Source organism: Macaca nemestrina, chromosome 2 (genome assembly GCF_043159975.1).
Source record: "Macaca nemestrina isolate mMacNem1 chromosome 2, mMacNem.hap1, whole genome shotgun sequence".
Lineage (NCBI taxonomy): Eukaryota > Metazoa > Chordata > Mammalia > Primates > Cercopithecidae > Macaca > Macaca nemestrina.
In genome coordinates, this window is record NC_092126.1 from 49,072,619 (window position 1) to 49,084,670 (window position 12,052).

Here is a 12,052-nt window from a genome sequence, read left to right on the forward strand (position 1 = left end):
TCTGACCAAAGTTAAATATATGAGCAAATTATCTTGCTGTTGAGACATTGGCACACAATACTTATTTAATGCATTTATAATATCCTGCAAAATTACATTCTTCTATTAGGAAAGCAAATCTTACAAACATTATGACATCTCTTACCTCAAAATCAACATCTCCACAACAGCTGCACACAACACATGGACCACTTATTTTTAGTACATCCTCTCTTTTCTCATTTTGAATTGTAAACTTTGGTAGACATGGGTGCCAGGTCTGAATAACATAACCTACTGGTACACCAGGAGGAGCTTGGATTTCTATCTACAAGGCAAAATAATATATGTAAATGTAATAATCGTAATGCCTATGTTTGATGAAAGGTTCAATGACAGGGTAGAAATTCTTGCTGAACTACTTTACAAAATGCCCTGGTAATTGCTCACTGACCTCCTGAAGGCAGCAGGGACAACAGCAGCTGTTACATCTTAGTGGTCTCTCCAGAGTTATGACTTCTCGACCCATATTATCAATAATCCTCAGGGTAAAAGGTCTAGATGGCCCACAGCAATTTCGGGTACAGCAATCAGTATCTTCTGCTGCAAAGTAAACCCTCTGTCCAAAGCTGTTCTTAATTTCATATTTGTTATTAGTTTCAAAACCTGTTAAAACTAAAAACATAAAAGACGAAATCATAATCACCTCTATGTTAAAAATATTGAATTTATCCAAAGATGATATAATATCTAGCTATGCCAGTTTTAGATGATACTCCAAGTGGCATAAGGAGAAGGAGAAGACATGATGTTCATAGATGATCCAGGCAGAGAAAAATGGCAAAAAAAAGGAGGAGGAGAGATTACCAATGTATAGAGAAATTAAGTCCTTATGTGAGACACAGGAAACAAGTTATATTTTCCTAATTCCATAAATGTCTGTCAGAAGAGAGACTTTGCTGCTGAGGGTTGGGACAATGCTGTGGGTGGGCACAGTGGTGCTAGGTGCATAGATAAAATGTCCACTAATGCATGATAGTTTTTGTGTAATGTGGAGGGGAATATAAGAGGATTGCTGTTTATGTGCTATGAAATTTTATATTAAATCAATCGGTTTGAGACTGTCTCATAAACCATACTTATGTCTTATTTTTTGCAATGCTTTTGAAAGAAGGCAATGTACGTGCATAAAAACCGAGGGAGTGAAAAATGAAAGGTGAATCAGAATGTCACAGTGGACCCAGGGCATCCTTATTCAACTCAGCAGTAGTTGTTCAGAAGTGGGAGGTGGGTATTAGACAAAGGGTGTTTAGCAACCAACACTTCATCTCACAGAATATCTAGACCATGGGAATCTGCACCTTAGCTGGGCTAATCTCTTCATGAGCGAAACAGATGGCTGCAAAATGCTGACGCTCACATGCTCTTGTATCAAGGGCTTTCCGTATCTAACTACACACTGGAAAGAAACCTCTCCGTATTTAAAGCCAGAAAGGAGCAATAACTGTTCCACTTGTACATAGCCCTCAGTAACTGGGGTCATGGATGTCAGAAGCCTGACTACAATAATGAGTGATTAAAATAAATATATGGAGGAAAAGTCACTCTACAATGCCTATGTGGAAAGACTCTGAGTCAGAGAAAGATGGCCTTCACAAGTCTTAGCACTATGAATGCCTTTAAGAGTCCTTGGTGGGACACAGACAGACCCTGTACTCTGCATTTATAAGAACCACTTCTGATATCAACATTTGAAATAGTCAAATGTTTAATGAGAAAAAAGTTAAGCTGATTTTGAGAGGGCATTTATTATCTAATTAATTGTTTCATTAAGTAGCTTAATCTCAAAAATCTCCAGCTTATTTGTAAAACAACATTGCTTTACATAACCTTTAAGTTTCTTTTCATTTACTTAAAAATACAAATTGTTTATGTCTTTATTGTCTTCTGTGTTTTGAACTGAGAAAAAAAGTAAGTGCCTATTTTATGCTCAGATTCTAAAAAACTGAGTAATCTTCGTCTTTTTTATATCACTCACGAAAAAATAACATAGACTTTCAATTTTGGAGAAAAAGAAACAAAAAAACCTTGAGACATTTCTTTTTTGAAAAATAAGCATAATTAAAAACTATTAGATTTGGAACTTTCTATTTCATAATTAACACATTATTTAACAATATCTATAAAGCCCATAAACCTACAAAAAAAGATCAATAGTGTGCTGTGTAATGTTTGGTTATATGTCTGTTTGGATTTTATAGCCTTATTAATATATACTATAAAACATAAAAAATTCAGAATACAAAGCTGTCTTCCAGAGAAAGCTTTGTTTACATACACTAAAAAAAAATCAAGTAAATTATAAATATCTAATATTGTGCTTTATAAATAACTTCAATGTAATAGATGACAATTGTATATTTTAGCCAAATCCATTATTTTGCTTATACAATCCATGTTCTAATTTTTACCAGTGGAAAGAAACTTTGGAGACAGGTGAAAACGAATTTAACAGACATATTCCTAAAAACTGGCAGAGTTTTTACTAAACCTTTTATATCTAGAAGGAAAACACTATGGTTCATAAATCTACCCGGGGTCTTCTTCCCCTGGCAGTCATTATAAAACATTACTGGCTTCCTAAGTTTATTCCTGCACCTAAGGAGCCCTGGACCCAAGGAAATGCCAGGCCATTCAGCAGGAGCAGGAGTGCTCTTCTATGAAGCCAAGCCTGCAGGCTAGTTGGTCAGCATCCTCCAACACTGCAGTGTCCTGCATCCGACCTGGTATACAAAGGTTTTATAGCATTCATCTTAACTCCCAAGAGAAACTGTGGGCACAAATGATAATTTTCCCAAACTTCCTCATCCGAATAAAAAAGATAACTTACTTTAGAATGTGGCTCTGTGCCATTCTTAAGCTGATCACAATTACGGAGAAAATAGCTTAAGTGGCAGAAGTCAGAAAAAAAGTGATGTATGAAGACAGGAGCAAAATAAGGGTTTTGATTATTTTTCTTCTAACTTAGTGTCAATATCCTGAGGGCAGGTGCCCAACATAATAGCATTTTACCTTTTGATTCCTAAATTTTAGAAACGAATTGCTGATGTTTATTACTGTAAATAACCGGCTTAACTGTCCCATGTAAGTGAGAGTGTTATATTTGTGGAGGTTGATGTGCCTTTATCTGCATAAACTTCTACTCTGTATAGAAACAGGATTAAAACAATGAATACATACCTTCCAGAAGTTCAATCTGCTGATGAATCAGTATCTGATCTATCTGTCACAGGAAAAAAAAAATGAGTGGTAAGTATATGTCAAATGAAGGTTTTTATAAGCTAACCAAATTAAAATTCATGTATTTATATTTTTTAAAGTACATGTAATCAGTTATCAATATTTAATAGCTTATATTACTTTTTAGTATAAAACTGAAGTTAATATTTTTAATTAATAAAAGATTTATTGTGTTCATTATTAATGTGGAAAAATTCAGGTCAAATAAAATTGATTTACACTGGAGTATCTTTAACAATTAGTAAATTGAGGTGGCTCATGCCTGTAATCCCAGCATTTTGGGAGGCCAAAGTGGGCAGATCACGAGGTCAGGAGATCGAGACCATCCTGGCTGACATGGTGAAACCCTGTCTCTATTAAAAATACAAAAAATGAGCTGGGTGTGGTGGCAGGCGTCTGTAGTCCCAGCTACATGGGAGGCTCAAGCAGGAGAATCACTTGAACCCAGGAGGCAGAGGTTGCAGCGAGCCGAGATTGTGCTATTGCACTCCAGCCTGGGCAACAAGAGCGAGACTTCGTCTCAATAAATAAATAAATAAATACATACATACATACATAGATATAAATGGCCAGTAAGTTTATGAAAAAATGCTCAACATCACTAATCACCAGAGAAATGAAATCCAAACCACAACGAGATATTATCTTTGTCCAGTTAAAATGACTATTATCAAAAAGACAAAAAAATAACAAATAATGGTAAAAATGTGGAGAAGGGGAAATCTGTTGGTGGGAAAGTAAATCAGAGCAGCCATTATGGAGAACAGTGAAGAGGTTCCTCAAAAACTAAAATTACAGCCACCATATGATTCAGCAATCCCACTACTGTTTTTTTTTAAAAGGTATTTTTTCAAATTTTTCGAAATTTTCAGAACAAAAATTTTAAAGGACAGGAAATCAATATGTCAAAGAGGTATCTGCAATCTCATGCTTATTGCAGCATTAATAGTCAACATATAGAATCAACCTAAGTGTTCAATAGATAAATGAATAAAGAAAAATTCATTCTTGATACACACAATGGAATAAAACTCAGCCATAAAAATGAATGAAATCCTATCACTGGCAGCAACATGGATGAGCCTAAGGGACATATTATTATTATTATTACTATTATTTATTTATTTTTTTTTTGAGACGGAGTCTTGCTCTGTCGCCCGGGCTGGAGTACAGCGGCCGGATCTCAGCTCACTGCAAGCTCCGCCTCCCGGGTTCCCGGGTTCACGCCATTCTCCTGCCTCAGCCTCCCGAGTAGCTGGGACTGCAGGCGCCCGCCACCACGCCTGGCTAGTTTTTTTGTACTTTTTAGTAGAGATGGGGTTTCACCCGGTTAGCCAGGATGGTCTCGATCTACTGACCTCGTGATCCGCCCATCCTGGCCTCCCAAAGTGCTGGGATTACAGGCTTGAGCCACCGCGACCGGCCAGGGACATATTATGTTAAGTGAAATAAGCCAGGCACGGAAAGAAAAATACTGAATGTTCTCACTCATAAGTGGAAGCTTAAAAAAATTGATTTCTTAGAAGTAGAGAGTAGAGGCTGGGCACGGTGGTTCACGCCTGTAATCCCAGCATTTTGGGAGGCCAAGGCAGGCGGATCACAAGGTCAGCAGTTCGAGACCAGCCTGACCAATATGGTGAGCCTCCGTCTCTACTAAAAATACAAAAACGAGCTGGGTGTGGTGGGGCGCGCTTGTAGCCCAGGTACTTGGGAGGCTGAGGCAGGAGAATCGCTTGAACCTGGGAGGCGGAGCTTGCAGTGAGCTGAGATGGCGCCACTGCATTCCAGCCTGGGCAACAGGGCGAGACTCCATCCAAACAACAAAAAAAAGTAGATAGTAGAATACTGGTTACTAGAAACTGTGAAGGGTAGAGAGGAGAGGTATAAAGACAAGTTGGTTAATGAATACAAAATTACATTTAGATAGGAGGAATAAATTCTAGTGTTCCACAGCTATGTAGGTTGACTATAATTAACAATTTATTGTATATTTTCAAATAACTAGAAGAGAGGATCTGGAATGTTTTCGACACTAAGAAATGATAAATATTGAAAGTGATAGGTATGCTAACTATCCTTATTTTTCATTACACATAGTACATGGGCATTAAAATGCCACACTGTACTCTATAAATATGCACAATTATTATGTGTCAAAAACAATTTGAAAAGTAGAAAACAGTCTTCCTTCTTGAGGAGGCTCAAGAAATATTGATAACTTCTTTAGCCATCAAAGAGATTTTTTTACAAGTTTCAAATTTGTATTAAGCATACTTAATATCAGCCTTTGTCATATGTGATAACATCCTTTATGTATTTTATGAGACCCTGATTTTTAAAATATCTATTTCTGTGTATTTCTTGCATAATACAATAATGACCCAAAATTCCTATGATTGTGCCACTTAAGTGCATTGTGGGAAATTAAGTTACTAAAGAGAGTGCAAGAAAGAAGTGATTTAATGAAATGAAAACTGGCTGGACACACGGAGTTTCTTGTTTCTATTTGATCTACCTGATTTTTAACACCAAATAAATGTTAAACCTCTTATTGCTGAGATTAATTATAATTCAGTGCAACAAAATCCAGGACTTTTTACTCCTTTATTAATGGCATTTATAAAATTGGGTCTTCCAAAGAACAAAAGCAGCATCATAAAAATGCAGTTTTATTAGTTACAATAAAAAGGTGAGTTGTACTACACATAAAATATTAACCCCTTGTTTGGTGCCACATATTGAAACTCAAAAATAAACTTAAATTTTATTTCAAATTATAAAGCAATTATTCAGTATTGAGATTAAAGAGCACTTTGCTCAGTACCAAAGTTTGGGGATTAAAAAAACAGTCTCAACTCTTTAGGTTCTCACCCCAGAGGGAGCTATATAACTTCTCTGGACCTCAGTTTCTTCTTTTGAAAAATGGAGATAACTGTAGCACCTATACATCATAGACTTTCTATAAGGATTAAATGAGTTAATACATGTATCAGGCATACAACAAAGACAGGAAAACAGTGTTAATTAAATGTTTGTTATTGGCCATTATCATAGATTGTATTTAAGATCACAGAAAGTACAATTTTCTAAGGCATTTGTGTTTTGCTTTAAAACTGAACCTGACCTAAAAGAATGAGAGTAATCTCTTAGCAGAATATATAGTTTTGCCATTTCAGACTTTGGTGAATTATTCATTTGTTAATCTGGTTAAGCAAGCTGGAAGCACAGTTCTGTTTTTTATGAGTATTTTGTGTCTTTGAAATTACCTGACTTAAATATTCTAATCCAGGTGGACAGTTTAATGGAGGCGGTGGTGCTGGCATCCATGGTATCCCTGCAGCTCCACCTGGCTGATTATATACTGGCTGATTATACATTGGCTGATTTGGGACAGGAAAGCCAGCTGGGCCAGGACCTGAATGGCCAGCTGGTGGGGGTGGGTAGCCAACCTGGGGCCCAGGGTAGCCATTATATCCTGGAGGTCCTGAAATACAAACAAGTGAAATGATTTATAACTGCACCAAAGATGGAATCATCAACCATTTTAGGGTTACGCCATCTATCTATAAGTTGACATTTCAGCATAGAAATCTGTATCTGTGATGTTTAAGATATGCTTTTATCTTTCTGAGATTTTTCAATGAAATATCTGTGGTTGCACATCCACTTCTGTTTTGAGGATAGCAGGCAGTGAACAGCCTTACCCTTACCATTCAAAACTCAGATGGAAAATATGCTTTAATATCTGAGAAAATGAAAGTAAATAACCATGATCTACAGTCACCTACATAAAGATTCTGGCAAGCCTCAAGGGAAACAGACATGGCATTGGTAGAAGGCCCAAAATAATGGCTTTGAGTCAGCATTTCTAGGGCCAAAGTACCTTGTGAAAAATGATAATTCTGAGATTCTAGCAAATGACTTATAATGTATGTATAGAACTGGGGGTAGTTTTGCCCCCTCTCTGCCAGGGATATTTGACAAGATTTGCAGACTCTTTTTGGTCACAACTGGAGGGGAAGATAATACTGCATCTGGTGGGTGGCGACCAGGGCTACTGCTACACATCTTCAAAGACCCAGAACAGCTCCCTAACAATGAAGAATTGTCCAGCCCAAAATATTATAGTGCCACTGTTGAAGGTGAAAGCATGTCATTTCTTTCAGTACATTCCAGATACCTGCTTGAGTTAATCCTTTGCATTATGTTTTAATCCATAATGTATTGCTTTCCTAAGTCCTTCTTCATTAAAAGAAAATTTCATTGTAATATTTAGGTTAGAAATTTAAATTTCACAATTTAACATCCTTTGGTCTCTGGAAAATATAATTTGAGAAACAAGGATGGGAAAAAATTGTAAGAGGCAGAGTAGAGGCAGAAATTTAATAAGAGTAAGTGTACTTCATATTCTCTATGAATATGTGATTACAATGAAGATTTATATGCCTGTTTGGATGGTCCACAAAGTTCCATAGCAGTGGAATATAATTTCAAAGGACTGTGTTTCTCAATATTTTAACATTAAAGCCTATGCAAAATGCAATACTTAGAATAGGAAATGTATACATTCTTTTAAATGGAACATTTATGACAAAATTCATTTGCCTTTAAAAAATAAGGCTTAGAAAAACAGATTAAACCTCACAATAATGCATCATAAATAAAGTTTTTATAATTTATTCCTTTATGATGAATGAATATTTACAAATGATCCATAATGTGACTGGCTGTGTTGTAGAATATGAGGACACAAATCTCAAGGAGGCATCCTGCTGTCAGAGAGCTTACAGTCAACTTCTGAGAGAAAGAAAACACATTTAGAACAAAAAAAATTCATATGAATGTGATGGAGAAGAATGTATGTCAGGGAGGGCAGGGCATGAGGCAGTTACTTTAGGTAAATATAATTTCCATCAAAGTCTAAAAGATGAGAAAAGCTTTATATGAAGATCTAGTGAGAAATGCTTCAGGAGGAAAGAAAGGCAAATAGAATACCTCTGACTTTGTAATGAATCTGACATGCTGTTAGCAAAGCAATAGGAAGCTGTTCATCAAAGGAGGCCTTAGTAAGGAGTCTGGATTTGGTTCCAATTATGATTGGCAAGTACTGGAGGATTCTGAGCAGAAGAATGAGTTCCATGGTCTTATTTATATCTTACAAAATTTTCAGGAGTAGAAAAGTATTATAATTTACAATGGAAGACACAGATGCAATCCCTGTCCATCATTGTTTAATGAGAGAGACAACTTTAAATCCCCACTTATTCTAGGGAGCTATAATACCAGAGTAATTAATTGATTAATTAGAATAAGAGATAAATGCTTTCAAGTAAGAGACCACGGTTTTATGACTAGAGATGCCAAAGGTCGCTATTGAGATGGGAAGAGAAAAAGGGAAGGAGTAGGAACAGCTGCCCTGAGGGGTCACCTTTACGCTGAGATCTGAAGGATGCACAGGAGTTCAGGAGGCCAGAGTCATAGAAAGAACATTTCAGAGCAAAGTCCTGGGACAATAACTAACATAGGCCTTTAAAAATCTGAAAAATAGCCTGTCTAGCTGAATAGCAGCAAGCCAGGCTCAAGAGGAGGTTAAAGAGAGAGCATGGAAAAGGCCATCCTGGGTTTAGTGTTAGCCTTTATCCTAAAAGTAATAGGACACTAATAAAATAGGGGTTATACACTCTCTGTAATATGAGCAGATTTACATTTTTAAAGATCACTGGCGTCAGCACAGAACCCAGACCATAGGCAGACCAGTGGGTATGTGGAGATGTGATTTAATTTCTCACATTTTTAACATCATCATAATTTCCCCCAGACTCTGAAAATATGATTGATTACTCATCAAATGAATGAATTAAGCATAAAGAATTACCTGAAATTTGAATACTAGTATCATTTATGTAAAGACTAATTGATTTAAAATATTTTAAATATGTTAGCAAATACTTGTCATTTCTTATTTGCAAGCATTGTGCTCAGTGTTTTACATATACTCTCATTTACTCTACAAAGCAACCTACATTGAAAATATCACCCTCATTTATAGATAGGAACACTGAGGCTTCGAGGTACTGCAACTTGTTTAAGACTACCACATAAGTATCAGTAAAGAAGGCAGAACCTAGTTTACCAGCACATTTACCTATACAATTTTTTTTTTTTTTTAAAGGAGGCAGAACCTGAAGTCTGATCCAGACTCCCTATGCCTCAGCTTTCCCACATACACAATGGGGATAACTAACAATATTTACCTCATAAGAGTATTCTGAGAATTAAATGTATTAATCCACATTAATTCCACATTTAAAACAATAACTAAAGCATGGTAAGCTCTCAATTTTAAATTATCCTTACTGTTAGCATCATTGTTATCTTAAGACTTGTGCTATATGTAATCCTGGACTTGAGAAACAAAATAAAGCTGTAGAGTGATATATATATATATCTCAGCAAACTCTCAAGTCTGATTATATCTGAACTGTATTATTTATGTATATCCACTTTTAATTTAGTGATAGGGTGGATTACGTAATTCTCTTAAGTGCCTTGGATGACTATTATAGACTTACTAATGATTTTCCAAACAGCAACCCTGTAAGAATTTGGAGCAGAGGTTCTCAACCCTGGCTTCACATTAGAATGACTTCGGGTGTTAAAAGATTACTATTCCTTAAGTCCCACCACCAGAAGCTATGATTTAATTTTTCTGGAATAGTGCCCTGGCACTACTATTTTGAAGTGGTTCTGGGTGATGATACTTCAGTGCAGGCATGGTTCCCATGAGCCACCACCTGAGAGTCTTTGAGCTTATCTAGCTCATATTCTTTTAGTTGCAAACATCTGGATGAGATCCGGGACCGCAGGGAGGTTTCTTGCTAGGCAATTAAACATGACATTCAGCTCCTAAGCACATTTGTTTACTCAGGGAAGAGCATACAATGGGTACATCCTTCTATCCAACCCACATTCCCTTTGATCCTAAATCCCCAGGATGCTCTTTCAAGATCTGGGTAGCCTGCCTGCTTGTAAATCTGGACATGCTATGGCCTTTGCTATTTTTAAAGTTCTAGTATTTTGGATAACTGCATTTGCCTAAATGAAAATCTCTGAATTCTTTCAGGCATTGGTTGAAAAGAAAAAATGTACTCAATTGCATACGTAGTCAAATGACTCAATTATTTTTCTTAGAAATACAGGGCTGAATCAGTATATATACAAAAATAAAGCTTTCATATATATTATAAAATTAAAATGAGAATTATTCCCACGTAACTGAATTTCTATTACTTCCAGTTTTAAGCAGTCTTATCATTTTGATGTGACTCTCACTGAACACATGCCAAGCTACATGACTCAATTTATCAGAAATAAATTTCCTAAATGTGATTAAATGATCATAATTTTCAGAACAGATGGAGGATCAATAAAATATTTTACTTAACATTTGTGTTTTGGGATGTGCAGTCTTGTATTTCATTTGCTAAATTTAAACCTAATGCTGTTTTTACTAGCTTTCTTTATACCTTTACTGTCCTCTATAAATAAAAATTACTTCTATGGAAAATGTATAGCCAAATAAAAATAATCAAGAACAACTAGGCTGCCAAAATTTCATTAATATAGTTTTAAAAAAAGAGCAACTAAAATAAAAACAAATGCACAATTCTCTCTCTCTCAAGAGAGACTGATTGATTAACTTTCATTTTTCTTCTTTAATCAACTACTTTACCTTGGAACGCTGTCGGTGGATACTGAGGAGGATACCCAACTGGCAAGTTTGTTTCAGGGTGAGAAGCATTCATCTGTGTGTCTGCAATTCAAGGAGAGGTAAATAGATGTCTGATTAAATAAAATACATATTAGAAAGAAACAATGTATTGTACTCAGATAATTGTCACTTGTGTGGTCTTATGCTATATTGAAATAGGGGAAGTAAAATTTTCACTTAACATAAGCTATGCCTATTATCAGAGCTAATTTGCGATTAGCAAATTTGTTTCAAACAAATTTTCCTTTAGATAAAATGAGACAGCTGAGTTACTGGGGCTGAATCACCAGTTTTTGAAACATCCCTGATGAATGTTCAGTTCCATGTTTTGTTGACAATAAAATAAAGATAGCTTTAAAATTACATATAGACTACGAAGAAAGAGATAAATGAAATTAATGGGATGTGAGGATGGTAGAATTATGGATGATTTTAAAGATATCTATCGTCACTGCTATAAGAATTATTATTTTAAATATTTAAAATAATGAATATACTTCAGTATTTATATATTTTATGCTTACTCTGGAACTACACCAATAAAGTTGAACCATATGAAATTCCCCAAATATGACTGTTTTTGACCCACAAAAGCCATAATGTTTAATTATAATACACTAGCATATTAAACTTTGTTACTTGCTAAGAAGGCTTGAGTAACCTTAATATATGCACAAATGGTTCAGCCTCCTAAATATTAATATTCATGTCCATCTAGTCATTCAGTTACCTACCACAGCCAGCCTCTAAATATTTACTGAGCATGTCCTGTGTCACCCTTGAATTAGGCTCTGTGGCTACAATGGCTCTGCTTTCATACAGCTTAAGGTGTAGCAGACACTACACTTATCTCCTTATCTGTTTCCTTATGAATTACTAACTGTAAATTCAAAATATTTTTTTAGAATCATGGAGGCATGGCATCAATATGGAAGAACATATAGGTCAAACTTTCACTGTAACATTTTTTTTGTATGTGTCTCTATTATGAACTTTCAAAGA

At 35.6% G+C, this 12,052-nt stretch overlaps 1 protein-coding gene across 12 annotated transcripts in view; it reads right to left on the reverse strand.

Moving 5' to 3' along the window:
- Positions 1 to 12,052, reverse strand: part of LOC105470022 (phospholipid scramblase 1) — a 28,484-nt gene that overhangs the window by 6,203 nt on the left and 10,229 nt on the right. For 8 of the 12 annotated variants that reach the window (XM_011721729.2, XM_011721726.2, XM_011721728.2 and 5 more), the window contains 5 exons: positions 11,012 to 11,092; positions 6,546 to 6,763; positions 3,220 to 3,262; positions 434 to 654; positions 146 to 307 (listed from right to left, as the gene is read on the reverse strand). In XM_011721729.2, coding sequence (XP_011720031.1) covers positions 146 to 307; positions 434 to 654; positions 3,220 to 3,262; positions 6,546 to 6,763; positions 11,012 to 11,092 — 725 coding nt within the window. The remainder of the gene's footprint in view (positions 1 to 145; positions 308 to 433; positions 655 to 3,219; positions 3,263 to 6,545; positions 6,764 to 11,011; positions 11,093 to 12,052) is intronic. The other 4 variants (XM_071091088.1, XM_071091086.1, XM_071091087.1 and 1 more) reach the window with 1 other exon arrangement.